The following is a 27,703-nucleotide window of genomic DNA, read 5'->3' on the forward strand; positions in this document are numbered from 1 at the left end:
TTGCTGTGTCTCGCAGCACAGTCTCAAGAGCATGGAGGAGATCCCAGGAGACAGGCAGTTAGTCTAGGAGAGCTGGACAGGGCCGTAGAAGGTCCTTAACCCATCAGCTGGACCTGTATCTGCTGCTCCTGTTCCTCCTTGTTCGTTTGTGTAGGGTGCCAGAGCCCTACAAAAATCTCCTGCTCTCTGACGGGGACGGTCGCATTCTATCTCTCTCCTGCCCTGCCCTGCCCTCCCCCATCTCTCCTGCTTGCTGCTTGCTGTAAGAGCGTCTCTTACACACTGACCGAATAAGAATAAGATTAAGAAGCAACATGGATCTGGCAAACTGGGCCCTCGACACCATTGATCGAATTTTCTCCACTATGAGATCGGGGAAAGGGGAGCCCGCATGTCCGAGTGGAACAGACCCGGTCGGATACATCTTCTTGGAGTTCGTGGAGACCTTTGTAACTCTCAGCTCTGGAGGTTGAGGACGGGGAAGACGTATACATATTCGGCTACTTGGTGACGGAATCTCTTCTGTTTGGGCTTGGAGGATACCTGATTTACTGGGATATTAAGGAAATCTGGGCAGCAGTTCGACATTTGCCAAGGCTGCATAACCAGATGGATGGGCTGTGCAGAGCTGTACAAACTCAGACTCAAAGCCTGTTGGACCTGAGCCGTAAGCTGGACGTGTAGTCCAGCTGAGAACGTGCTTGCAGGCGAAAGGGATTAGATCTGGAGATAAAGTTCGGTTCCTGCACAGCGACGACAGCAGCTATTGGATTTTTTACTGAATGGGTTCCCCAATGAAACTGAAGGCTGTTGGAAAAAACAAGCAGCCTGTTCCAAAACAACATCTGCATTATCAGGAATTTGGCTCCCTAGCCGGCCTTGGGGCTGGTAATCATATCTCTCCGGGACAATGTGTGATGGACGCTCTTCCCCTCTGCCCTCTCTGTGATTTGTGTGAGCTGGATCTGGTGTACCATGGCCGCTGACGAACTTCCATCACTATCAGCGAACTGTTTTGGCTAGGAGCTGGCATCTGGCTCCACAATGCCCCGACTCTCTCGTCTCCGTCTGTCCTCTTGTCACTGTACCAGGTGCTCATCTTAAGCACTGTAGTTAGGGGTAGTTAGGTTAAAAAAAATTAAAGATGAATTTTTTTAACCTTAACTACCCCATGCAAACTTGGTACTCTGAACTGTCATTCAGCAGGTAAACGCAAACGCCAGTGAGGACCTGTTCATAAAGGCACAGGGAAGTGACCCTCTTGTCCACTGGTGAAAACTGTGACATACAGAGATCAAGCCAAGGGGATACAAGGATACCTACCGCAGCCCACCTCCTCTCACCGAGAGCAACTCCAGACTTGACCAGAGTCCAGTCCCTCTTCGGGACACTGGTTCCAGAACCCAGGCCGTGTGTTTGGGGTTAGCCTGACTAAATCTAGCTGGTATCTCTCAACCTCACACACTAGCTAAGGCTCCTTCCCCACCAGCGTTCTATATCCCAATAGCCAACCTTAATAGCTGGAGATTGGTCCACCAGGACCTCTGCCCTTGGCTGCCGCCCCACACACATTGCACCCCACCCCTATGACGCCTCTTGCGGATGGTGGGCCTACAGGAGGGCAAGCCCTTGTCTCCTCTTTGGGCTGCACCCAGCTGCCAGGCACTCTCTCTTGAGCACCCTCCCCAAGCCTGGCTCCAGGGTGGGGCCCTGGTAACTCTATCCCAGGCAGGGTAAACTGTTCCCTTGGTGTCTCTGCCATAATGGTTGTTGGAATCGCTCTTTGTCTGGCCCCTCACCCAGGACCAATTTGCCTTGGGAGACGATACAATATTTTATTTATTTTTTCCTTTGGCAGAGAACAAGATACAGAACAAAGAGAAAAAGCAGCATTACTAATGGAAGATAAAGGTGGATGTAGCTGGATGCAAACTTCTCCCCTAACTCTTTTTGCCTCACCAACAGCAGAGTTACATGATTAGGATAAACTCTTATCAAAGCTTGGATCTTATTCTAAGGATTCTTTATTTGGAGGTCTTGAACACCTTTCTGTGTTAACCACCAGCCCAACAGAACAGAACAGTCCTTGATGCTTACCAACTTCAAATGAACATTTTAATGAATGAATCTCATCATTTTTAAAATCACACTGATATATTTTTCTGTTTCTTGTTCTCTGTTGGTTTGTGTGTGTAGTACCAAAAGATGGCCTAAAGAGCCAACCAGTTTTTGATGAGATCAGGATGACATATATCAAGGAGCTGGGAAAAGCCATCGTCAAGAGAGAGGAGAACCCTAGTCAGAACTGGCAACGCTTCTACCAGCTAACTAAGCTATTGGATACCATGCAGGAGGTAAGTTGAACACACACACACACACACATGCTTACAGCAAAATATATTGAATGCTATATGTTTTTGGCCTCTTTGTTTTATATATTGATATTTATCCAGTAGACTGAATGCAGGCATTGTCCACAGTAGTGTACAATGGCTTCCTTGGAAGCCTTTTCAACCTGAAGAATACACTCAGTTCCTATAATGTGCATTAAGTTTCAATCAAGCCAATTTGTAAAGCCTTGTTGTTGTTGTTGTTGTTGTTGAAGAAAATATCTCACATGTAGTGCCTACTCTACTTTAAGCATAATCCTCTAAAGTAAAGTAAACAACTCTTACTAATCTCTTTGTGTCTCAACCAGATGGTCGAGGGTCTTCTCCAGATCTGTTTCTACACCTTTGTGAATAAAACCCTCAGTGTGGAATTCCCAGAGATGCTGGCAGAGATCATTTCCAACCAGATACCAAAATTCAAAGATGGGAGTGTCAAAGCTCTGCTGTTTCATCAGAAATGACTGCCTTAAACTGTGAATCAATGCCTTAAATCCTGCCCTGCACATATCCCTCTCTGGGGGCCCCAAGCATTTGCCTATCCTGCCTCCCTCATCACTCTGGTTCAGTTTCTTAGATTTTCCTGGGCCTCCTCTAGGAATTCTGCCACACCCCTCCAGGGCTCAGCCATTCAGCTTAATCTCGGAGCACAATACCTGTGGCCTCAAGCCCCCTATCCCAGTTCTACTTCCTAGTCCTGCCAGAATATCCTATCACTGACTTGTAGCCCTTCCTCTTGGGTAGTCAAGAATTTGACCTTTAAATGTTTCTTGGGCTGGATGCATGTTGGGCAGTCTTTTTTCCCCAAGCCATCCCCCACCAACTCTACATCCATGGCCCTGTCCTTGTATTTTAATGCTTACCTACAATGGCTATGTGCCTCTTATTCTTTCAAGTCTCCAGGATTTTACTGCAGTTTTCACCGAGAAGCTAACATCTACAGTCCAAACACGGCTTCCTAACAGAACATGACACCTGATATACTTTCCAACTTGAAAGGATTAGCAGTTCAAGCCTAGTGTTCCTCTGCTCACATGCCCAGCTTGTCTTTATCCGCCCGTCCCAGCTTCACTGTGCAGAGAATGTAGTGAGTGTTCACTTTATTGGGGTTTTCAGGAGACCATTCGCAATGAAGAGGATAAATTAAAACCCAGAACAATGGGTAACATACTCACATGAAAGAATCCTCTTTTTTCTTCTCAAACTCTTTTCCCCTGTGAATCAGTTACCTGTTCAGAAATTATTCAAATCACATTTCCACACCTGACCAATGGGAAAATTAATTGGCTAGAGACATATTCTCTATTTGTTTTAGGCACACAATTCAAATCACAGGCAGAAGCCACACACACACAGACACACACATTCACTCAACCAAATGTTTACACAGGATGTATCTGAGGGAAAACCAGTGCCTTTTAGTTTTTAAGCTCTTGATAGCCATCCACTCAAAGCTGTAGTTTTTTTGCATAAGAATTTGATGTCAACATCTTTCCACATGTTTCTTCTGTTTCTCTATTTCCACGTTGTAATTTCTTTTTTCTTTTTTCTGAGCTGCCATTTTGGTGTTATTAATGTCCTTTCTGTTCTAATCTCCAGATTTGCATGTAGGAACACAAACTATAGTACAGATAAGTATTAGATGTTAAAATTTGTAATGCTAAAAGTTTAAGTTTTATCATATTGCAAAAAAAAAAAAAAAAGATTTTCATAATAAGTCCCAAAACAAATTGTCTTTTTTATCCATGTGAAGTATATTAGATAATTATACTGCCTCTCCCAGTCAGTATTGAATAGTGTTAAAAGTTCTATTAACCAGATTACCCAACATATGCAATGAATACACCTACAAATATTTTTTTCATGACGAAGCTTCAACACACTTTGTTCAAAGCAGATACTGCTTAAAATTTAAATTAAAGACATATCCAATGTGATGTGATACTTGGGAGCAGACTGACTTCAATTTTAAGATTTATATCTTTAAATAGTTTTAATTGCAATTGCATTTGAAAAACCCATCCAAAGCGTAAAAAGATCCGGTGTCTGTTTGAAAAAGCGTCACAATGAGTCAGTTAAACCATCCTTTCATTTTCAGCTGGATTCATACTGAGGTTGGTAGTTTAGTAAATGAAGAACATGGACAAAAGTACTGGCCTGTCTACACCTGCAGGAGCTGCTTGGCCAGTGAAGCTCCCGGTGCACAGTTTTTGTGCTGACCTTAATAAGAGGTTTGGAACTCTTATGCTATTAAGGCAGCAGAGTGTTGGCGGTTTGTACCCCGCTCTGCCACATAAAGGCTGAATTGTTGTGGCCACTAAACACTTCTACCTTGCAATAATACCACTTACAGTTGATGGTGGAATATCAAGTAGAGAAGAAATTTCCCAACGTGGGTTGTTGCATCAGTGGTGTCCTATTACAGCACCGCACTCATTCAGAGAGCTCTGTAAAGCACGACATTTTCTCCCAAATGTTTGTAAAAGCAAACTGCAAGTCTAAGTGCTGGATTTTATACACCTGAGGCAATGGGACTGAAAACATCTTTTGTCCATATAATGTAGTTTCACACAAGTGTATTTGAAATAGGAGCAGACTCTTCAGAAATCAGTGCAAGGGCATAATAGAAACTATTTGATAAAGTGCTATGACCTCAGTTAGCATGAGTCTTTGGAGGTTTAACTGACTCAAAAAAGGTAAAAAAAAAAGTAGTACTCATGATGGGAAATGAAATTAAAATACAAGATACCATTTTGAATTCATAATGCCTTTCAGTAGCTTAACAAACTTGCTAAAACAGGGTTTATTATAGAGTTACTGAGCCAACTTTGTGAAAGAGTTCATTGAAAAATATGTTTAAAAAATATTCTTTCAATATATTAGATGTGAATATAGATACCCATAATTGATGAAACCTCTGGTTTCAAAATGATTTTCCCTCTAAAGCTGAAAAAGCTCTGCGGATTGGTCCAAATGATTTGTATATGCAGGCTCAGGATGTGAGATACTTCACATGTGCTCCACTAGTGCCAAATGTAATGTTTTTGTTTGTTTCTTTTCCTGGAGATGTGAAAGAGTACTTGTTATCTGACATTAAGTGATTGTTGTAACTTTGCTTCAGGGTGCTCATTTATAAAAAGAAAAGAAAAAAAAAAAAAAAAAAAAAGATTTTTCAGTGTCACACCTACACCAGCTTACAAGTACTGATTGTTATCATTTAACCCAGTGTATGATAGACCTTTTGTGATTCACAAAATCTTGTATTTTTGAATTTTCAAAGTACATTTGTAATGTGAAAACGTATTCATACCAGCTTATGTGATGGCCAAAGCAAAATGCAGTGCAGTTGTATGCTGGCTTCTGCTGGAAGTGTTAAACGTGCCCTTCATCACCTCCTGTAGAAGCACAGTTACTTTCCTCTGTGTGTGTCTTGTGGCTGTCAGGCTTCTCTGCCTAAAATGTCAACTGTAGAGATTTTCAGCGGTTTACTCTGAACAGTACTCTGTACCCTCTGCAGCACATAACTCTGAATGCCAATTAGCAGAGACCAGGTAAGCAGGTTGCCATAGAGACTGGTCATTTGTATTTTAGTTACAGCTAACTGCACAGCAGGCCCTGGAAGCATACAAGCCACTATTGAATAAGAGCCATCTTTTTTTACATTTTTTTTTTTTTAAATGGTCTCTCGCTTCAGCATTGTTTCATTTACAGTGCAGGCTTTCAGCTCCACCTGCTAACTATGTCGTGTGGCCTTGTGCTGTAAAGAACATGGGCTTGTTGCTGCTCACGTCACTGTGTTAGTTATTCTAGAGAAGTTCTGACTAAACTGTCTATTTGGTCTATTTGTTTGGGTAACTTGCAGACCGTATTACAGTTGTTCCCAGGTGGTGGCGCTTCAGAAAACCAGCTTTAACATGTAGATGTAACCATATTCCTGCTCATTTCTGAATGGCTGTAAGTGCATATAGCAACGCTGACATATCTAGCGCAGTGTAAACATCATCCATAATGACAAATCATTTTTTTTGCTTTGACATAGCCTCTGTGCACCTGTACATTTTTCTGTGTGACAGTTCACCTTCATGCTCGACTAAAGGCCTTGCAAAAGGGAGCCAGAGAGCCATAGAAATAAGATTTCACATCAGGAAATAGATAAACCCTTAACATATATCAATGCTTTTAGAGATTGATCTATTGTAAAAACAAAAAAAAAAAAGATATTTTCTGTGATTTTGATTACATCGGCTTAGTCCTCTTTGATAAGACTAATTTTACTCAGTCGCTTTTGTATATTGAATGAGTCGAGAAAGTAAATATTTTTCTGTTTGTTGGTTTGTGTTTGATAAAGGTAGACGTGTTGAATACATAAGGAAGTGTTAAACATGTTTGTCTTGTGAAGTAAATGTAAATTCTATGAGTCCATGAAAAAGTCCACATGAAAGTTCACTGTGTTTTTAAAGATAAGGAAATGAGGGAGAGGGGACGAGAAGGACTGGAGGAGATTTTTTTTTGTTTATATAAGAGTGACCAAAGCAGAGGAGACAACAAAAATTAACAAAAGAAGTATTCAAGCAGTTACATTTTGAGTAGCACTTACTATCCAACTTCTAGTACTTCTTGTTTTATTTTAAAGATGTCTTTTGTAAAGGTCTTGGCTTTGGACCCCATGTATATTTCTGTGCGGATTTACCGGTCACTTTAAAAAGAAAATTAAAAAAAAAAAATTGACTCTCCATATGAAAGTAAAATTTACCAGAGCCTGACAGAATTGCACTACCCTGATACTGTTTGCTATAATCTATTTTGTATAAAATACATGCAAATATTATCTTTAAAGATTAAGGGCAGATCATGTTTCACTGGTATATATGGCTATAGCTTTCACTAAAGTCTGTTTTGTTTGTATTTCAGTTATGTAAATGTAATCCAATGTTTAAAAAAAAGAAAAAAGGTAAAAGAAAAACCTAAACCATAAAAAAAAAACAATAGTTTGTATTACATCTGTATTACACCCTTCCTGTAGTCAGTGTCAATATTTTCACCTATTTGATTAAATGTTGAATTAAGTTGTTATGTGTCGTTCTCTGACATTGGGTTTGGCATCGTGTTAGATGATCCTTCTGTCATCACTGGTTAAGAGTGGAAATTTGGAAGAACTGATTGATCTTTAGTTAAAACATCTTACACAATAAAGTTTCCTGTTTTTTCAACACTCAGCTACATGGGTTTCTTTTTTTTTTTTTGTCTTCTTTAAACTTTATTTTGTGGGGTTTGTGTTAGTGGGTAATAATGCTCAAACATTTTTGTGGTTGGAAGACTTCAATGAGGAAATCCATGTATGAACTACTGCGTGTTAAATATATTTGGGAGGTGATGAAGTTAACTCAACATAAAGACCAGAAGGAGGAGAAAACAGTTATTTAAGGTTCAAAGTGATGTGTTCCAACAACTTAAAGACTCACTAATTGTCACCAATCTCAAAATCACAATTATGATGTTATGAGTGGAGGTGTACTGTGGAACTGAGATTAGATGAACACAGGTGTGACTGCCTGGAAACCTGATTTGATCTACACATAGGCCGCTAATTTACACAATTTTCATTTAGCCTAGAAAAAGTTTTTCTCTATTTTTAAAAAAAAAACCCTCAGTATAGCTAGGACATCTTATTATTCATCACTGATTTATTATATTAATCTCTGGCTCTCTTCCACAGTGTGTCTTTTGTTCTGTCTCTCTCCCCTCACCCCCAACTGATTGCAGCAGATGACTGCCCCTCCCTGAGCCTGGTTCTGCTGGAGGTTTCTTCCTGTTAAAAGGGAGTTTTTCCTTCCCGCTGTCACCAAGTGATTGCTTATAGAGGGTCGTCTGATTGTTGGGGGGGGGGGGGGGGGGGTTTCTGCATTATTAATAAAAGTGCCTCAAGGCAACTGTTGTGATTTGGCGCTATATAAATAAAACTGAAACTGAAATGTGCGAAAATGTACATGCTTCCTGTCACAGCAACAGCAGAAAAGGAATTGTTTTCTTGCTGGTACTGCATTAAGTTTACTCAACACTTGTCTTACATCTTACATCATATTACTTGTAGTAGTAGTAGTATTACTAGTACATGCCCATGCTATTGTTAGGTTTCTAAGTTTAGTCTGTTGTTAGGTGGTTGTTAAGCAACATGATGACATAATAATATATGATCCATAATGAAAGTTTGTGGAGTTACTGTCATGAAATTAAATCATCCAGTGCTCTTCTAAGGTGGTACAAAACACTACTACAAATGGTTGATTTTAGCCTGTTGGTTGGTGGTTGCTGGGAAACATGATGCATCATAATATCTGATAGATAAGAACCTTCACGGGCCTAAGATGTACCTGTGCACCAGCTTTGGTAGCATGAGTCAAGTTCACGCACATACAGACTTCATGTATTAAAGCCACACTTTATGTTCTTAATTGGCATTTTGTCATTAAACATACATCCTGATAAAAATGTTTAGTCTGACTTTCGTTTGTTTGCTGGTTTTACGGATACTTTATGCAACTAATGAAAGTTTTAAAAAGCACTTCTGATTTTATGTATACAGTATATTTTGTACTATGGATGGGTTCTTCGTTTCACAATAAAAGTCCTTGAATATGACTTCTGTACCTAAAATCACTTGCATAAGTTACATAAAGTAACTGTAGAAACCTTAATAAATTTGCGCAACTATTCTTTAAATTGTAAATTGTGGGAAAAAAAAGTGTTATTTACTGTTATTATTTTAGTGGTACCATTAAAGTCACACTAAACATATTTTTAATATATGTTCAAAGGTACACTTACTGGCCACTTTATTAGATACACCTTGCTAGCACTGGGTTGGAGCTCCTTTTGTTTTCAGAACTACGACAGATTTAACAAGGTGCCTAGACCTCTTTGCAGAAAGAACAAGCACAAAGAAATATGTACATTTTGCACATGGGCACCAAAAATCTGATATCTATGTATGGACCAGATAGTATTATCTTCTGAAACATGGAACGAGCCCAGCTGTTTCCCTCCTCTAAATAGCTGTTATGCTAAGTTAAGCTATTTACATCCTGATACTAGCCCCATACATAATGCACTGGTATCAGTCTCTTTGTTTATGAGAAAGAAATCATGTACTGTAAGTGCATTTCTACATTTACTAACAACTGCTAATGAATGAGCCACAGTCATGAAAATTTTTAAAGAAAGTACTGAAATCTTAAAGCTTACATTTTCATGTCATCTTAGCTTCAAGTTTTCATTTGCTAGAATTACACTCATTTTGATCCAAAATTTCAGTGTTGGACATGCTTTTGTGATTTAATAAAAAAAAAAAAAAAAGAAAGAAAAGTATTGCAAGATGTGTTAATACACAATAATAAGCCAGAAAAGAAAATTCTGACAGAACTGGAAACTAGAAAGAAAACGCCAAACTACAGCTGTTCGAGATTTGTCTTTAATTCTGCACAATCTTTCACCAAAACATCTGAAAGAATAATTAAGGCTGTAGAAAGACTTAAATGATCCAAAAAAAATCTGGGCAACAAAAATGGAATTAAGGAATTAAATTAGTATGCTAAAAAATACAAAATATAAAATTTCATAATTAAAAAAAGTATACCTTATCAAATGCTGTGTATTTATTTACAAAGTCAAGAAAACACCCAAAAAAGAAAGCAGTTCAAGATTCAGCCTTTACAAAATCTCATAAATAAGAAGTTTAGATATGAAGAAAGTAGTCTTAATTTCACATTTAAGCATTTTTTTTAACTCTCCCATTTGATTTTCTGTTGAATTTATAAAATGGATAAAGCGGGAAAAAAAAGAAAATACCCACATTCCTCCTCAAGTGGTTCAAGGAATAAGTTCAGCTTTCGCTCTGGAAAATGGCAACATTCCCCGGAGCCACAAAGCAGACCAGCTTTTATACACATGTAAAAACAATTCTGAAAAAGAAAAATCCCAAATTACAGACTTGGCTGTAAATTTTGGGTTCAAATATAACTCAAATATGTCTGCCAGGGCTGAATTAGATAATTATGCAATTGTGCTTCCTAAACAGGAAAGGCCTGATAAAATTCAGCGTAAAGCAGAACTGATGTTTAGCAGTTAGCACCTGGACTGCTCAACCACAGAGCGATGCTGTGGTAAAACGTGCAGAATGGTTTTCTGCATTGTCTGAAAAAGATGTCTGGTTGTTACCACGTTGCCCCAAAGCCTGTTCGTCATTCAGCATCACTGAAGTAAAGAACACATGGAAGTCCTCCATTCTATGTCATGGGTTTCAATATTTTATATGTTGCTTTTGTATGAATTACAGTAAATACAGGGTTTGTGGATGATACAATGATTTGTGGATCAATGATTTAAAAAAAAAAAAAAACATTTTACAGGGCATCCAATCTTTTTTTTGGAAACATTGTATTATTAGTTTATTAGCTTTACATTTTTGAAAAATATGTAAATTTAAGCTGTGAAGTATGAAGGACGTAACACGACAGAAGACTGTACGATGCCTTGACTTTGAATCCAGTATCCAAAATCTGCATAATGGTAAAAACTATAAGAAAAGACTTTATATAAACACATTTTTTTCTTGTTGGTTCATAAAAATTTCCAGAATGGACTAAAATAGTGCAGACATGCCTCTGCCCTCCATACAGAGTGATGCCTCACAGCTGGGCTTGTTTTAACTGACAGGAATCAGCTGTTCCTCCTTTGCTGCACTCTTAATTGCTTGTGGGGATTGTTTAAAATTTTTTCACATTTTATGTGAGGGTTCCTGCAGGAGAAAATATTATAAAGAGAAACCCATGGATGACTTTGAGTGAATTAATTCCAAAGCAACCTCACCCTGTGCTGACCTGCCCTGGGCTCCTAATGCTTAACTGGAGCTCTGAAACATTAGCTAGGTTGAGTCTTGTCCCAGGGAGTGATAGGACTACCGCAGCAAGTGCTCACAAACACATTTACAGCCGTACAGCCAAACCCATTTAACTCTAACTTATTTAACTTTAAAAGCTTCACTTTCCCATTTGGCATTACCAACCCATCTCACAAAGAGCAGGCGAACTAACAAGTCCAAAGTTAAATATTTCCTGTTGTCATCTCTGCAGGAAGATCTGCCTATTTCTACCTAATAAAAAGAAGTGGGTGGAAGAGGTGGGTGGCTGGGGGAGGGGGAGGGGGGGTGCAGTTCAAGATATGAAAGCAGTGGATAAAAAAAAGAAATCACAAACTTTGCTGCTCAAAAATATCAAGTCATTTATACAAGTAATTTTGTCTCATCTCCTCCCACTGTACTCACTCTCTCACATGCACACGCGCACACACACACACTTCAGGTTCATTCTCATATAGTCTTCACCAGGACTGAAGCCCATCCACACCAATAAAAGCAGTCTCATCATATTTTATATATTTTTTTTTTTTTTTTAATTCCCCAGTGCAATTCAGGGTTCTCTCCCCAGTTTGCTGTTCTTTGCTTCTGTGTTATATCTGTTTGATATGGTTCTGCTTGGTCCAGTTTCAGTTTCCAGTCTGGTCAAAACAAAAAGTCACTTATCAGCTTTGGTCCAGTCCAGAACAACAGAAGTGACTGAGTCTGTAATTGAATCTGTTGAGTTTTCTGAAGTTAAATACAGTTCAATCAAATCCAGTTTGGTCCAGCATTGCCCCTACACTATAAAAACTCCACATAGTTTTCTGGTATCAGCCCTGTTCGGCCATCAAGAGTCCCCTCCAACCAGCCGGGCTCCCTGGAAGAGTGAACTAGAGAGAAAGAGGGAAACAACGATTTTGATGAAATACGTTACATAAACGGGAAAACGGTCATAATCATGATGCCGTTAAACAAGTGAACACATACACAGATTGAGAGAGAGTGGAGAAGCAAGCTTAAGACGACAGTTAACACATGTTCCCCATCGAGTGTTTGATGTCTAAATATTTTGGAGCAGACATCTCTGGCATCACAGACCAGTAGCTGTTTATATGTGAGCATGAAACACAGTATGAGCCTGAAACTCCAGACATGGATGTTTCCTGCAACAGCTACAACAACTATTTTCAGCTGTACATGACGCTGCGAACATGCTAACGTCTGAAATGACATTTCTAATAACCAATTTTGATTATACATTGTTGGTTTTTAACTACATATTCAGACTGGCAAACATTATTATTGACTTTTCACACAAATTCTTCAAATAAGAAGTCTGACACTGTGTGCCCACCGGATGTGTCTGCACCAGGACTCTAATATGCAACACACCACATTAACATCAAAGAAAGAAAAAATCAAATGTGAATTCAACATAAGAGCACACAACTTTTTTGTGTGTATTTGATTCTCATTAATTTATCTGAAAAAAAAAGACTAATTCAGTTTGTGCAGCAAAATATCAAAAATACATTGACATACAATACAACAATGAAGATAAATCTACAGCATACTGTTGCTGTATTCTTATAAGTGTCAACAAAACACTATGAGGTTGGATTATGAGCTCCATATGGACAGCTGGGATTCTTCATCCTTCACCAGCCATGAGCAGACTGCGTTGTTGAGATACCACTTTAAGGATTAGATGTCCCCAAGGACACATTTTGACCCAAAGGGTTCAGATAACATAACACTGCATTACATAAGTCTAAATAGTCTTTATGCAGTTAACGCTATTTAGGGTTTGAAAACACTATGTCGACTGACATGACCAAGAAGACCGTCCCAAATATGACTCGCTGTGTTATCACAAACACACTGCATTCAATCAAAAACTGATAGGAGGCTAACTCGATCTTACTGTCGCACTGACACACCAAAGCTGCTTTGAAGACAGAAACTGAGTGTGAGTGGTCACAGACCTGCTCCCCATCTTCAAAGCAACTGTTTCAAAGGCAACAAGATCACAAGTTCATTGCACACAGTTGCAATAATTTGGGTCATGCAGTGGTCTCCAACCACTGCCTTCCCTTTTGTGACTGTAACATAAGGTAAGATAGGCAAACGGGAAAGTAAAGAAAGGGGGGAAAAATGGGAAAATCTAGTTTTAACATCTCCCTTTTCCATCCTCTGAATGCCTTTGGGTAACTTTCATATATACAGTATACACTGTTTCTATACGAAACAAAGAAAGTGAGTACTCCTGCCTGTAACATGTGCAGTCCAGCGCACACATGCAGTGTGTTTGCCAGATTCCAAAATTTCAGCACATTTTACTGCCAGGTGCCAGATAAAAATATGTTAAACAAATGACCTGTGGGTTCAGCCTCTCTGTAATTAGCTGCAAAGCATTAATTAAAAGGCTTTTTTTTCATGCAGCTCTAGTATGCATTCCCGCTGTGCTCCATCATATTTACCTTATATTATAAAGAAGAAGTTCCAGAAGTCCTAGTCGAGGGAAAGTGGTGCTATAAGCCTATCATATATAATCTTTGGACAGCTGACTATTTGGATAAACATAGAGGGTTTTTTTTTTTTTTTAAGCATCAGCACCAAGGCCAAGCAAATTCCCAAGGCTGGATTTTTGTTTTGACAACAAATAGTTTCTATACACCAACCCACATTTTTTCCTTTTAACTTTCTGCTGGCAAGTCCAGAGTCTGACTCACCATTCTCAAAGATGGTCCCAGCGATGAAGGACAGCTCAGAGTTGTGCTCTGCCTTGCAGGCATACAGCGCTCGAGCCTTTCTGCCAGTGAAACTGGAAATAAGAAAAAAGTTACACTGAGCCAGCAATCAGACACCAAAGTAGCACCTCAAGTTAACACAAATGACAGGCAGGTCACTGTATATGCTCTGCTTAATAATTATCAAGTGGTTAAATTCACACACAGACTTTTTCCTGCTCAACCTACACTAAAATGATACATTCTGGTTCGACTGTTATATGTTATATTCTTCTATGGAAACAGGTCTATATGGAGAAATCTGCTGAGGAACAGCACTCAGTGCTTGTGAGGACCACCTGTACATGTTCAAGCTCATCTTTAATATGGAAGTTAACCACCACAATATTTCTGTTTGTTAAAAAATACACTCATTGCCTGCTTACTGTGTGACATAACTGTGAATTTGTCTTTAAAAACAAATCATTCGTCACTGTTAAGACGTGCAAATTATTTAAAATTTTGGACACGTTTAATTTCAACACAATAAAATTTTATGACTGAAAATAAGGAAAAGCATGATGCTGCATATAGACAGAGGGCACTTTTAAAATGTAATGTAAAATTTTTTTTTTATTCACATACAAGTTATTTTTATATCTCTCTAATGTCTGCAATTGAATCCGCTTTTCAGAGGTCACTGCTTTAAAGACCAGATATTTTAAGGGTGCAAAGCACTTGAAAATAATACTAGCTGTTATCAGCTACTAAAACAGCACCAGGACACTTAAGGCTTAAAATGTTGACAGACACTACATATCTACCAGGATCCAGCCGAGTAACTGCATCAAATTAAGGTATATTTTTATTACACTTTCAATAGAGAGGGTTATATCAGAATGACTGCTGCTTGATGTGTCTTAAAAGAAAAGAAGAAAAAAAGTCAATAGCATTTCCTTGATCCAAAAATGTTGCAGTGATACCTCGAGGAGCAAGTTAGCCTAGAAACTCTCCTTTCATGGGAAGAGGGGAGGTCAGTCACATCCACTACATGAATGCTTCTTGAACTCGGTTTGGTGGAAGTGTGTTGTTCAAGGACTCTACAATAGTGGAGACATTTCACAAATATTGTGCACTAACCTAACAGGGGAGGAGTCACTGGAGGCAGAAGATATTCGCTGTGGACTGGAAGGGGCTGAGAACATTGGCCAGGAGGGAGAACGTGGTGAGGTGGGACTGGAAGATGTTGCACTGAAGGACACATTCACAAAGAATGACATACTGTCATCACATGTTGGTAAAATGATACCAAAAAAAAAAAAAAAAAAAAAAAAAAGGATAAAAAAAACCTCATGTTCATACTGTGGAGAACAGGGAATTTAGGTGCAACAAGTGGCAAGTGCGGCTTTCAAGGAATTTTAAATGTACCTTGCTGGTATGCTGCCACGACCCTTTGGGTTCAGCCTGGAAACACAAAATCAAAAAACAAACGAAAAAAACAAGATGAAGAAATCAGTTCTTATTGGTTTAATACTGAAATGTTTCTGGACTCGTGAAAATAAATTGTGAAATGAATTTGTACATTATAATTATAAGAGAGGCAATGATGTCCTCATAGTTCTACGTATCAGCTTTCCACCACATGACAAATAAATGACAAGTCAGCAAAGCAGATATTCGATCTTGCTTGGCAAAACCAGTGAATCTAAAACCCAAAACATACAACGAGAAATTCTGTAATATCCTAATGTACTGCAGGCCAGGCTCAAACAACAAGAATAACGGAGGATAATACACTAGGGTTCCACTGTCAACACAAGTAAAAGCTGTGGATTTCCCCTTGTTCAAGTCACAAAACAGTTCTAGGTACTAACTGTTGAAGGTTGTGGTCTGTAAACACTGTGGGTACAGATAAGAGTTTGCATGTTTGTCCTGTGGTTGCACAGGTTTAACTTTCTTCTCACGGTGCCCTTGACCAACAAATTGGTGTCCATCTGTAGTTGTCTGCTGGGTGCTACGTAGTCGCTACCCACAGCCGCAAATACCTAAATAGAAAGAATGAATTTCCATAGGAACAACAAAATCACCAAAGATATTATTATATTTATCCTCACATGTAGCAACTAATCAGCATGACTAACATGGGGGTGGGGGGTGGGGGGATTGATCCATCCATTGAAATTACAAACAGTTGTAGTGAGACTCTATGTGAAGGGCAGCGTGACCTCTTCATCATCGATTCAGTTTCCAAATGGTCAGTCAACAGCGTGCTGCTAAATGTAATTGATCCTTCTAGGCAAGCTGTATGTCTTCACACTCCACTTTTCATTCAGTCTATCTAACGCTGCGGGATGCTGATGACCTCACACTTCAAACTGCCCGAAAACACACACAAATTACATAAAAGTCAACACCAGATTGTTTTAGAGATTAGCACGTAAATGGATCACAGAAAACAGGCATGTAAACTAAGACAGCAGAGTCGTGCAGAAGCAGAACACCCACTACTGCGCATTCACAGCACAGCACTGAAAACACAGCCATGCTGCTGTGCATCATCCCCTACGTCTACGTCTATGTTTATTTTGGGCTTTCTTTTGGAGGCTTCTGCTTCTTCGTACTTTTATTGCTCATCTGATCTAAATACTGAAAAAGCCTTACATTCATATAAACCTATATCTAAAAATAATAATTTCTCTCGGGCGTCTTGTGTGCAGGCCTTCTTATTCATAAACTAAATAGTGCAGGGAATTTGCCTCCAATGTTAAAAGGATTCAAAACTGCTTCTTGAGCCACTTTCTTCTAATTGGCTCAATCACCAAGGATCTAACAAGTGAACATGTTTAACTGGTAAAAATAAAACGCTCAACTGCCCCAATAATCACTGACAGTTTGTCAAAACAATGGAGCTAAGAGAGCATATTAAAGCCAGCAGTGTTAACATAGTAACACTATGTTATTATGGAGCATAAAGAGTAATCAGAACATACAAAGATGCTAGAAAATGGCTGCTGTATAGATATGGCTCATTTATTATTTTATTTCAACAATCTGCACCTGCCTTGCAAAAGCAGACTGTTACTGTTGACCTTCTACCAGTCAGATCGATGTCTTACATTTTATATAACATTACACTGGTGAGTCAGAGGATTATTTTATTCCTCTTGTCTCTCTCATAACCAACTCTAATTTATATACAGAAATTTCTCCCTTTTTTGATGATGTAACATATGGTTGCCATGGTGAGATAGCTATATTTTAAAGTTATATTTGTGAGGTTTTGTTTTAGAGACCCTGTGACAGACTGGCAACCTGTCCAAGGAATTAGATAAGCTAAAGAGGAAGGAAGGAAGGAAGGAAGGAAGGCCTTGTGAGACAGCAGTGTTGTCACATGACCTGCTGTGCCACATTTAGTTTAAATAAGGGTTAACCAGCGCAGTAAGCCACTTGGAGATTTTCACTGTGGTTTTGTCACTGTAGGTCTCATCAGTTTTTCACTCAACAGACTCAGTAGACTCCAGCAACCGACCCATCTCTACATTTTTCTCCATTCAGAGATCAACCAACAGATCACTGCGTTCCAACATGGCAGAAAGGCAAAAACATCCATCAGAAAACTTCCTGCAAAGATGCATTTAAAGGCCGCCTTGAATTTAAATGTTTAGACAATGCAATTACAAATAACAGGAATCTTTAATTGTGTCCGCAACCTATACGATCTGTACTCATCGACTTAGACGTCTGAATAAAAAAAGAAGAAAAAAAAGTGGTTTTGCTAAATGCTGCTGAGGTACTACACCACCATGCAGCTCTGGGCTTCAAAGTTGCCAGTGCAACAAATACAGTTAACTTTAAATAGGTATTTATTGTTTGACAAATAAATCAGTGTGACTTCCATCAGCTGTAAATGTTGAGCCTAGACCCAAAACACAAGGGTCAATAAAGCTCTCAGTATATTTTAGTAATGAGAATCATAAATGTTCCTGACTTCTTTTGTCTCAGAGCCCTGCATTACCTGTACGCTCTCACAGTGACAGCAAGTTTAAAGTAGTACAGAGAAAAGGAAAAAGTTCACGCTGTTCTTTCCCTACGTGTCTACTTTTGCTAATGATGGCATGAACTTATCCTTCATTAGAGAACTGCAGTATTCAGTATAATATCTGTAGATCAAAGAGCGGGAATGAGAAAAAAATAATAATCAAGAAGCTGTTTATCAATAAAAGCAGCCAAAGCAGACACATGTAACCTGTAATGCATGTGTGTGCAACTGTGTTATGCTGTTAGAAGGCTGATGACAGCCTGCCTACAAATCCTTAATAGATTTTTTTCTTCTTCTCTTCAATAGCATATATGAGAGAGAGAGAGAATGAGTGAGAGAGAGAGAGAGAATGAGTGAGAGAGAGAGAGTGTGTGTGAGAGAGAGAGTGAGTGAGTGAGTATGTGTGTGTGTGTGTGTGTGTGTGTGTGTGTGTCACTCTATCTTAATCGATCTATCCAACAATTAGTTCTTGATTTCTTTTCTTTTCTTTCAAATCCCCAAAAAGGCAAAATACAGACATAAAATCCACTGATTTTCACCAAGAGACAAAACAGCAGCACAGAAGGAGGTTCTGGCATTTACATTTTTCACCTCAGTACATCAGGTCCAATCCACTGGTGACCCTGTGGATTTGACCTAATTCTAGCACCAGTGCATGACAGACTGTCTACTTAGCTTTCTTTCTTTCTTTGAAATATTTATTTAACCCCACTAGACAAAGTCACAGGTTTGTAAGTGAAGTTATGAGGTTTATAAAAGCACATGACTAGTAGTAAAGCCAAAAACATCTGGGGGACAGACAGAGTTGTCATGTCGAACGCTTGGTCGGTACCTTTGTACCTATGATGAGGGTGCGGGCTGATTTTTCATGGCAATTTGCAATGTGGCTCTGGAAGATTACGAAAGGACGATCTGAGCTGGGATCCGAGTCAATTACGCATATCTATCTTTGCCCTGGCAGCTCCTTTGAGATTCACACTTCACTGACTGCTCCAGTCAGGCAGCTCAGGAAAGCCTCTCTCTTTCCCCCAAGGTGTAGTGTATTCATTGTGGCTGGCTGTCAAGTAGCTGAAAATCCCTCAATAACTAAATCTAAAGTCCTCTAATGTGTGTCTGTTCACGCTGAGCTGGTAGAGTTTTGATCACATGCTGGTCATTTTTTCCTTTTCTTTCTAGATTTTTGGCATTTTAAGTCTTTATTTTCAGAGGATTAGATAAGAGAGTAGACAGGAAAGCGTGGAGATTGCTGGGAGAATGGCACGCAAACCTCAGACCGAGGCCCTGCAGTAGCCTTTAGCTCATGTGTTCAAACCAAGGGAGCTACAGTAGCGTCCATAGTGGTCATTTTTCATGCATGAAAAATGTACAGTCATAATCAAAAGCACAAAGATCACCAGCTTTGTGCTCAAAAACTGATGCACAAAACTTGGCTAAGGCAAAGTTAATGAAGTTCAAATTGTCCTTTGGGCATACATATATAGTACAAACATAAAGGGACATAAGTATGAAACATTTGGCAGCACAGTATTCTGCACAAGCATAACTATAAGGAGACAAAAAGGAAGAAAATAAGGATAGAAACCTTTCAACATATAACTGTATACACCATTAGGTGTGCTGTCATAGCCCACCAGTTGCTCACTACAGTCATTAAATGCCTCTTTTAAATGTGACTCATAAAGCAAAGACGCTCCAAAAAAAGGTCTTTTCTCTCTGCTGTTCTCTGTACTCTTAAGTATCTCCTCCACCTCCATCCCTACTGTGGATTTTTTTTTCTTTTATTTCTCCCCTCTCCTCACATCTCATGAATAACACGTCTCTAGAATGTGGACCCTGGACTCAGTATTAAAAAATGCCAAATGCATGTTGTAACTAATTAGTAATCTGTTTTTAAATCCAATTACCCATTCTTACATCTTACATATAAACTGTGTGTTTTCTATAAATTGTGTGCACAAATCACTCAGCTTATTAAAAGATGAATGACTTCAGCTGTGACATTTTTTTTTGTATCATCAGATAGACAAAACCTCTTTTTTTTTAAGGGTTTATATAAACATTTTTCTTTTTATCTTAGCTTATTTAAATTCAGTTGCATCACTGCAGCACACGGTCAGAGGAAAGAAAATTATACTGCAAACTGTTTCATCGGCTTTCATTTAGAAAAACATTTTCAGTAATATTAGTATTGAAGACAAAATGGTGCATTTTTTTATGTTTCTAAACCCCACTATGAAGATTTAATCAGAATATTAATCCTGCCACTGCGGGTGCTCTGTATTTTTATTTAGTCGGCTCTTGTGATTTGGGATGATATACAGAGCCCTGAAGACAAAAAGAAACAGGGAAACTGTCGTGATCCTGGGCCAGCGGCCCTGCGTTTTGAGTTCTTTTAATGATGTTCTGTTTTGTTGTATCTTCTGGTTGTAGTTTTGTATTGCTTTTGGTTTTTGTTAATTATAGGTTATTCTGATTTCCCTGTGTTCTCGTCTTCCCGTGTCCTTGCGCTCCTGTGTCTGTGCTCCTCTGTGTATCTGTCTCCCCGTGTTCTTGTGTGCTGGTGTCTGTTATCCCTTCCGTGTCAGCTCTTCATTGTTTGTGTCTTCCCTGTTCAGTTGTTCCCTGTCTTGAGTCCCTGAGTCTCGTTAGCATTATTCTGTTCACCCGTTTGCCCCAGCTGTTTCCACTCACCCCTCGTTTCCTCTGTGTATTTATTGTCGGAGTTTTCCCCTGGTCTTGTTGTCTTTGTGGCAGTGTTTTTCTGTTCCCGTCTTTACCCAGCCTCTTGGTTTTCCTAGTTTCCTTCCAGTTTAGGTTTTCTTTAGGTTTGTTATCTTCTTTTGGTTTTTGTATTTGCTTGCGTTAGCCACAATAAAGGCTCGTTTTTGTTTTACACCACTACCTGCTCCTGCGTTTTGAGTCCTCTCCACCTTCCCATGCCACACGACCCGCACCGCCAGACCGTGACAGAAATAAAATTAAAACAACAGTATTCTACTCTTTGTCACGCCGTATTTTCTGTATTAAAGAGTAAGATGTACTGTACCTGGAAATTACTCTTTGAAAAGTTCATGCATAATCTGGGCAATAGTTGGTTTCAGTGACTGTAATTTACTGGGTATGTCTTTTTTTGGGGGGTAGTTCTATTTTCATGATTTGTTTCATCATTATGAACTGTTGTGTTTGTGTAGGTTGCAAAAACTCCAGACTGACATCCATGGAGATAAATTTTCAGTTTGATATTATGCTTCAAGGATCATCTTCACTGAAACATGACAGCGATATGGATATGGCTTCAAAGGCAGGACTCTGTGAGAGATTGATAGCTCAGCACACATGTCCACTTCAGATCTACCATCAGCTGCAGCTTCTGAGCAACAGTCACAGACCAACCTGAGATTTAGCTTGAAGAAAACACAAACTGTGCTCAGTATAATTTTGGTTGTAATGATTGTTAATTTCCAAATTAGTTGACTCTCTCACCTCACTCTCTCTCCCATAGGGCAACGTGAAAGTACAAACCACCTGATCTGTGCACACGAGTTTCTGTTCCAGTTCAAGCAGCTAAAGGTTTTGTTTTTGTTTGGTGAAGGAAGCCTTACAGTACTGTGTAGTGAGCATTAGTTATAACATCTGTGACTATTAAAGACAGATACGCATTTTTCTGTTAGTTCTTATCATATCATATTTTATTTCCTGAACATTATTTCTCCTCATCCTTCCGACTTCCTTGTCTCTTTGCTGCCTCGCAGGCTCGTAATTATAAAGCTGCAGTTCCTCATGTGTATATGAATACACATTTTCTAACCCCACAGTGTCACAATTACTCTTAGAATCCATGTTTCTTATTAACTGTGTAACTGTACCTCATTTGGGAACATATAACAAAGGAGGTTCTAAAGAAAAAGTAATAAATAAAAGTGGCACAGAACTCACACAAAGAATAGAGTTAATAAACAAAGGCTGGGTGCAACAGTAAGTTGTTACTGAAATGAAAAATATAATTAATTCCAAACAGGATGATAATAATGAAGAATGAGCAGTAGATCAGGGGAAGATAGAAGGAGAAATAATCAGTGGTGACGGGCTCTGCCTGCAAGTCTTTATAAATAGATGTATGTTTACACCAAATATCAAAAAATAATCTTGGGATGACAGAGAGAAAATATTGTTGTGTGTGTACATATTAGTCTCTCAGATCATATGTGTGCCCAACCTTTGTTTCTGTGAATTTCATGTTCAGTGTTTACATAAAAACATGGTTATTTTCATGAGGAGACAGGCTCAGTCTGACTTGTAATAATATTTTTGTCTCGGTTGATTTCACTTCTTAAACTGTCAGTCAGACACCAGACAGCCCGACAAGTGAGCAGACTATGAGAGATGATTCTGAGATGCACTATATTGCCAGAAGTATTTGTCTGCCTTCATATGCATATGACCTCAAGTGATGTGCCATTCTTAATCCACAGGGTTTAATATGATGTCGGTCCACCCTTAACATCTATAACAGCTTCGACTCTTCTGGGAAGGCTTTCCACAAGGGTTAGGAGTGTGTTTATGGGAATCTTTGACCATGCAGAAGCGCATTTATTAGATGATGTTCGATGAGAAGCCCTGGCTCACAGTCGCCGCTCTAATTCACCCCAAAAGTGTTCTGTTAGGTTGAGGTCAGCACTGTGCAGGCCGATCAAGTTCTTCCAAAAACAATCCCACACCATAATCCCCCCTCCACCAAACTTTACACTTGGCACAATGCAGTCAGACAAGTACCGTTCTCCTAGCAACCACCAAACCAGACACGTCCACATAATTTGTCACTCTAGAGCAGTGGAGACATGTTCCAGTGGTGGCATATTTTACACCACTGCATCTGACGCTTTCTATTGCGCTGGGTGATGTAAGGTTTGGATGCAGCTCCTCAGCCATGAAAACTAATTCCATGAAGCTCTCTACACACGGTTCTTGAGCTAATCTGAAGGCCACATGAAGTTTGGAGGTCTGTAGTGATTGGTGATCTCTGCACACTATGTGCCTCAGCATCTGCTGGCCCCAGGCTATGAGTTAATGTGACCTGCTACATTGTTGCTGTCATTCCCAATCACTTCCACTTTGTTATAATACCACTAACAATTCAATTATCTGGATGGGTGAGTAAATACTTCTGGCAATATAGTGAATATAGCACTTTAAGTTTTAATGCCATAAATTGTTTTAATTGAACAATTATCTCCAAACAATGTGCACTGAAGAAAACAGAAATCACCAACATCTATCTTCAATAATACACCAGAACATCTAGAAGAGCAAGGGCTGGATTTAAGCTGCATCAACTGCTCCATATGGGACATGCATCAGCTACACTTCTGCGTGTATACAGGCAAACTGGAGTTCCTTTTACTTTAAATTTCATTCATTCGGGAGAAGCATACAAAGTTGGAGAACTTGACCAGATTCATAATGCCGTCCTACTCACAGTGAGGTGGGCCGGTTCTGCCGGCTGTCCTGCTCTCCATCGTTGCTGGTCAGGCTGTGTCTCGGGGTTCGGCCTTGGCTGCTGCTGCTACTGCTGCTGCTGCTGCTGTTACAGTTGGCAGAGGAGGACACTGGATGTTGCAGGTCAGCGGCTGTGGTGTTGCCAACACTGTTCCTCTTCTCACCTGTAAGAATAAAGAGTGAGTGATCCCTTGGTGCTTTCAGCCATAATATTGTTATTAATGATTTTAAAAACTGTACTTTCCATTTGCTTTGCATGAGATCTCAAGATGATTTTTAAATAAAATCAAATAAACGGTTGAAAAAAGAAGTACTCAAAAAAAAATGTCATCATTTGCATCAGGTCGTGCCCTTCAGCTTACCCTTCTGCGAATGTGTCGGGGTGTGGAAAAGAGTGAGCGGCCTCTCGCTGCAGGACGGGGTTTTGCTGTCTGTGCTTCTCCTCCTGGGCATGTTCAGCTGCGTGTTGGATGAAGCAGGATTCGGCATGTCCCTGAAAATCTGCACAAACAAGACGATCAGCTTTAAGTACAAATTAAAAACAGTACAGTGTGTAAATGTTTAAATGGTCTTTTGCCAAATTTAGATTCAAGTAATAAAAAAGGAAACAATTATCCCCGCTTGCCCATTGTTGAAGAGACAAAATTAATTCATTTGTGAGCAGAAGCCTTATCTTGAATATTAGTTCCTGTATTTTTGCATCTGAGCTTTTACCAAACATAGCAACAAAGCTGCTTTCAGCTTTGTGTGAAGTGTCTTTTAAATGAGAGCAATTATATAGAAATTTTTAGAAATAATTATGTAGAAATTTAACAACAGGGGACATTTCTGGCTCCAATCTGAAATTTGTGGCAATGATTGTGACATTACTGAAATTTTCTTCTTCTTCAAGTACAGATGGTGAGGATGCAAAAGCCCCACAATGTGATAAAAATACACACAAGCTGTAATTACAGAAACCTCTTTACTTTTCAAATATGATGTTTTTTTTTAGTTTTATACAGCAGGCTGTGTTAATCTGTTCTGACATCTTACATGCTTGTTCACTATGGTGAGATTGCATTAAATATTTAAAGCAGCTCTCTAACGTAACTGGGACTCCCTATATTTTTACATAATGCAATAGACAACTGTTTTCTGGGAAGTTAAAAGACTGAAGAGTGCCAACATGTGTCGTGTGTGTTTGTTTAAACACACGTCTCCTGTCTCTCTGTAAATCTATGCTACAAGGTGTGGCATACAACTGTTTAACTGCTTGTTTCATCCACCGACTGAATGCACTGTACCCACAATGCCAAAGTCGCACACAGTCAGCCCCTTGTGATGGTGACACGTGTAAGCAGCTTGGCCTGCCAATAAACACACAGCTTTGATTTGTAAACAAAGTTAATGGACTTGTGTGTGTGTGTGTGTGTAGGGGCTGGGGTTGCAATTTAATATTTTTTGTGGTCGTGCATCATCTTACCCTCTCGTGGTGCTCTATGAGGATCTCCACGACAATGTTCTGAAACTTAATGTCCATGATGGCTGCAACTGTCTCCTCCTGTGGGCGGAGCAGAGTTGGTCCGAAGACTACACCCAGATTGGCAACGGTCATGAGGTTTTGTTGATGGTGACTGGCCACCCTATTGAGGGTAGTAGACACAAAGAAAGGGGCAACACATTTAATCCAAATTAGTAACATGGAACTTGATACAATTATTAATCAAACATACTGCTTCGCTTATTTTACCCATTTTCATCAGAAGCAAATCTGGTAAAATGTGAGCTCTGTGAATAAGGAGCATTAACTGTTTGTGTACACTGGGTCAAAATAGGTCAGAGCCTTCCCTGAGAAGACCGGAGGGCAGTCCAAACAAAATGGCAGTAAAGCAGGAAAATCATAACATGACAGAATGCATTTAGAGCTGAATGTGACATAAATAAATTTGCCTCACACCTTCTTTGAATCTCATCCATTACATTCCTCACTGTATACACTGAACGATGCAGTAATCAATCCAGTGTGAACAGAATGAGAGCTGAGGTACACTGTACAGGACCGATCCCAGGCCTTTTACCTATAAGCCGGTGATGATGATAGCTATTGGCAGGTGTAATCCACTAAACCCAGGTAAATATGCACATGTCCTCAGAACTCCCTGCAAAGGCGCTCACCTGCATGTGGTTTAAATATGGCTTACGAGTACGTCCTCTTTACCACAGATTGTATCGTGCTGTGGCTGTTGAAGAAAAGCCTGATAAAGCCAGGGGGCTTAGATGCAGGTTTAGACTGAAAACACAAGGCAAGGCAGCTGCTTTAGACAAGTAAGCACACTTAAGCTAGCGATATGATGCTTTCTCTGCTTATGTGTTGTAGCAACTTGCAATTATGTAACCTGCAGAAAGACAACATTCAAAATTTCTCTTTCTGTACGACACACAGTACCACAGCTTATGTACAGTACAGAAACGTCTCAAACAGGGAAGCAAAAGAGTGCTAATCAGTCTCTAAATGCCTCTAGGACAAAAACAGGTCAGTCAATGGGAGAGCCTTACCCAGTAAAATTAAAAACAGGTTCCTTCAAGAAGATCAATACAGCTAATGTTTACACGTATAAAACATTTAGCCCAGCTGTAAACTAGACCTGAGACTGAAGTTTAACTGTTTTACTTAATGGAGCTCCAACTCTTCTTGGCGTGGACAGAAATACCTGCATCTGACCACCAGCTCTTCTTTCTTCTTATAGGCATAAGTCCAAAACAGATGTAGCATGGTGGCTGCTGGACGGGTTTCTATTTTCAGTACACACACACAGCATTATCGCATGTGGTCAAGAGATTACGCTGAGCGCTAATTCTTCTGGATGACAACAGCAATTAAGCAAAGGAGTATTATAGCAATGCGAGAGGAGAGGAGCAGAGGGACAAGTCACTAATGCTAATAACGCTACACAGTATTGAATTGCTTCAGTATTGAGCCGTGTGTAATACAGTTACATGTCTTTTTTCCATGTGTGTAATGTCTCCACTTACCTGGCCAGGTGCTTCATCAGCATCTCCAGCATCTGTCTATTCTTCTCTGGTAGCCGGTGCACTAGAACGTGGATCTCCGTTACTCTGGCCTCTGGGTTGTCCATCTCTGGATAACAACAGATATTAAGACTTAAAACACTTGAATGTGTCACAGATTATTTATTTATTGACACACACACACACACACACACACACACACACACACACGAAAAAAAAAAAAAAAACATCAAATAGTTAACCCTACAACCTTTCAAAGCATTTGTATCTTTTTTAACAATAGCTATTACACTAACAAGCAGTCATTCTAATAATCGGCAAAGAAATGAAACAAGCATACCAGGACTTCAATAAAATAACAGCATGGGAGCTTTTTTCAAGGCTCATCTTTTTTCAGAGTTCATTAACACCCAGACTCGGTGGAGCTCTTACACGTCACTCAAAGTGAAACGGTGATAACAGGTCTCGATGTTCTGCATCTTCATTTCACAAAAACCAATTACCATCCTAACACAGTCAGAAATCACTTATAATTTGTGAGGCATTGTTTTCCAACAACAATTAAAATCCCATACGCAGCAACAGTGTTACAATGTTTTTTATATGAACTGTATTTCCAGTCAGGCCCACACACACCGTCTTAATGCACTACATAATCACTAGAGCGTTAGTATTAACCTACAGCTCTTTAAAAATGCACAATAAACTCCTGTTAGTGCCACTCTAGTCAAAAAACATAATGTCCAGCTGATTTAGGAAAACAACTGACCTAACGGGCTTGAGTGTCACAAACAAGATTAGGCAGCTGGGAAAAATTCAGAGGGAATAACACTAGCCTTATACTTGAGTTTCTGTGTACCACTGCCAAACTATTTATGATGCACATATTAAAGTGTTTATTCCCACAAGACGCAGAAACAGAGCAGAAGATACATGTGGGTATTTATTGGCACTGTGTGTTTCAATACTGTTACAAAGTGGAAAAGCTCTGTGGCAAGCAGGACAGACCGGCCTGTTGCTGATGAATAACTATAATAAGTCGAGCCTGCAGGGCTAGTCAATAAAGAGATGACAGCAGACTCACACTGTATCAACCTTCAGGCCGTGGCATCGAGAAACACACCCACAACTGACAGAGCACCTTATA

The 27,703-nt window shown here is 39.5% G+C and overlaps 2 protein-coding genes across 4 annotated transcripts in view; one reads left to right on the top strand and one right to left on the bottom strand.

Moving 5' to 3' along the window:
- The window catches only part of LOC115792458 (glucocorticoid receptor), a 79,077-nt gene extending 71,470 nt beyond the window's left edge, over window positions 1–7,607 (top strand). For both annotated transcript variants that reach the window (XM_030746992.1, XM_030746993.1), the window contains 2 exons: window positions 2,197–2,354; window positions 2,699–7,607. In XM_030746992.1, the coding sequence (XP_030602852.1) occupies window positions 2,197–2,354; window positions 2,699–2,851 (311 nt within the window). In that variant the 3' untranslated portion in view covers window positions 2,852–7,607. The remainder of the gene's footprint in view (window positions 1–2,196; window positions 2,355–2,698) is intronic.
- Window positions 7,608–11,836: 4,229 nt separating this feature from the next.
- LOC115791739 (rho GTPase-activating protein 26) overlaps window positions 11,837–27,703 on the bottom strand; it is an 81,564-nt gene continuing 65,697 nt past the window's right edge. Inside the window, exons 17-24 of one of the 2 annotated variants that reach the window (XM_030745968.1) lie at window positions 26,560–26,665; window positions 25,010–25,169; window positions 23,907–24,045; window positions 23,525–23,708; window positions 15,438–15,473; window positions 15,150–15,260; window positions 14,013–14,104; window positions 11,837–12,170 (exon numbers count right to left, since the gene is read on the bottom strand). In XM_030745968.1, coding sequence (XP_030601828.1) covers window positions 12,082–12,170; window positions 14,013–14,104; window positions 15,150–15,260; window positions 15,438–15,473; window positions 23,525–23,708; window positions 23,907–24,045; window positions 25,010–25,169; window positions 26,560–26,665 — 917 coding nt within the window. In that variant the 3' untranslated portion in view covers window positions 11,837–12,081. The remainder of the gene's footprint in view (window positions 12,171–14,012; window positions 14,105–15,149; window positions 15,261–15,437; window positions 15,474–23,524; window positions 23,709–23,906; window positions 24,046–25,009; window positions 25,170–26,559; window positions 26,666–27,703) is intronic. The other variant, XM_030745969.1, reaches the window with a different exon arrangement.

Source organism: Archocentrus centrarchus, chromosome 14 (genome assembly GCF_007364275.1).
Source record: "Archocentrus centrarchus isolate MPI-CPG fArcCen1 chromosome 14, fArcCen1, whole genome shotgun sequence".
NCBI lineage: Eukaryota > Metazoa > Chordata > Actinopteri > Cichliformes > Cichlidae > Archocentrus > Archocentrus centrarchus.